At 40.9% G+C, this 1,720-nt stretch overlaps 1 protein-coding gene across 1 annotated transcript; it reads right to left on the bottom strand.

Annotated features, from left to right (window-relative positions):
• Positions 1–309: 309 nt before the first annotated feature.
• LOC103559542 (olfactory receptor 11H6-like) lies at positions 310–1,176 on the bottom strand. Its single transcript, XM_070615567.1, has one exon. The coding sequence runs from the start codon at positions 1,174–1,176 to the stop codon at positions 310–312; it is 867 nt and encodes a 288-aa protein (XP_070471668.1).
• Between the last annotated feature and the right edge of the window lie 544 nt (positions 1,177–1,720).

The following is a 1,720-nucleotide window of genomic DNA, read 5'->3' as shown; positions in this document are numbered from 1 at the left end:
CAGTAAAAGAACATTCGTATGATAACACCATATAATTACTCAGTGAGTTCATGCATGTTTAAACTATTTTATTGAGCATTTATTATTGATGAGCTGAAATTGAACTGCTAAGGAACTGTGAAAAATAAGACTCCCTCTACTTAAGTATGAACCAGGACATGACTTACTGAAGCCATTCTCTATTGTTGTTATAAATAACTAAAGTCAGAAGTGACAAATTCTGCTTCTCTTTCAACAGTGTCTTGGTTTTAGTTAATTCTTTATCCTAGGAATTTCCTTAGGGGATCTTTCGTGTCTTAGTTTTGGAGACTATAGACAAGGGGATTTAAAAGCAGAGTCACTGTCAAATATACCAAAATGACAACCTTCCGCATTCCTGCTGGGTTCCCTGATGTTGGGCTCACCTACATCAACATAAGGGATCCATAAAGTAAAGACACCACCATGAGGTGGGACCCACATATGGAGAAAGCTTGAGTTTGATGAGGTGGGACCCACCTGGAGACCAGCACCAGAGGGAACATGAAGGACAGCTCTGAGTACCAGAATGTAAGATCCCAAGATGGAAAGGAAGGGCCCAAAGATAATCACTGAGTTGAAGGTGTAACAGATAAGCTCAGTGGAAGGACCAAAGATGCAGGTTAGTGCAAACAAAGGGCCTGGGTCACACATGAAGTGGTCAATGATGTTGGGTCTACAAAAGGGAAGTTGGGAGATAAGAACAATGGGGACTGGATAGCAGAGAAATCCATTCACCCAGAAAACACAGACCAGGATGACACAGAACTTCCCAGTCATGATGGAGGGGTAATGCAGTGGGCGACAAATGGCCAGGTACTGATCATAAGCCATAACTGGTAAGAAGAAACTCTCTGTTGTACCCAGTGGAAAAAAGAAATAGAATTGGAGGAAGCACTTAGTGAAGGAGAAGGTCTTGGTCTTAGAGAGGATGTTGACCAGCGTGTTTGTGACAGTGGAGGAAATGTACCAGATCTCTAGGAAGGCAGAGTTTCCCAAGATGTACATGGGCATTTGAAGCCGCCTGTCCCATTTCACTGCACAGACAATAGCCCCGTTCCCCAGCAGGATCAGGAAATAGACCACTAGGATTATTGAGAAGAAGTTCTGCATCTCTCTGACCAAAGAAAGGAGGACAAACTCAATCATAAAATGCATTGTTGTATTTTGGGATCCCAAAGCTGTTAGACAAACAAGTAACCAAGGAGTGAATAATAATGAACATTTGTATGTTCTGCTAACTGATTGCTTGAAATTGTACGAGGTATTTTTACATATGTTATCTTAATTGGTTTTCCTAATGGCCATTGGAGCTGTAGGAGGTGTGCTTTATCCTTCTCTTTTACAGATAGGGAAACAGAAGTTCAGAGATTTAAGGGGTTTACTTACATGGGCAATGCCCTTAACTCCTAGATACACTGGCCCATATTGAGATTGGTTTGGAACAAACCCTACTTCATTTCACATATTCCGTATTCAAATATGATTTCTTTTGGAGGCCACCATTTTCCCTGGATTATTTCCCCCTAAGCCCACCTTAGGAGTGCTTTACATCATGGTGAGGCTCTTGAGATACCTTGTGGCTGGGTACATTGATTTCTCTAGTATATAAGACCATGGTCTTTCATTTTTTTCTAGGAATTAAGCCCTAAACACATACATTATCCATTCCTTATCTTACTTTTACCTAAATTAGATAATG

The sequence above is a fragment of the Equus przewalskii genome, chromosome 1 (genome assembly GCF_037783145.1).
Source record: "Equus przewalskii isolate Varuska chromosome 1, EquPr2, whole genome shotgun sequence".
Classification (NCBI taxonomy): domain Eukaryota; kingdom Metazoa; phylum Chordata; class Mammalia; order Perissodactyla; family Equidae; genus Equus; species Equus przewalskii.
The sequence above is the reverse complement of the archived record's forward strand: the minus strand, read 5'-3'. Positions and strand labels throughout refer to the sequence as shown.

What these genes read in the sequence shown, in the direction of transcription:
- LOC103559542 (XM_070615567.1), bottom strand. Translation starts at nt 1,176, where the DNA reads ATGCATTTTATGATTGAGTTTGTCCTCCTTTCTTTGGTCAGAGAGATG.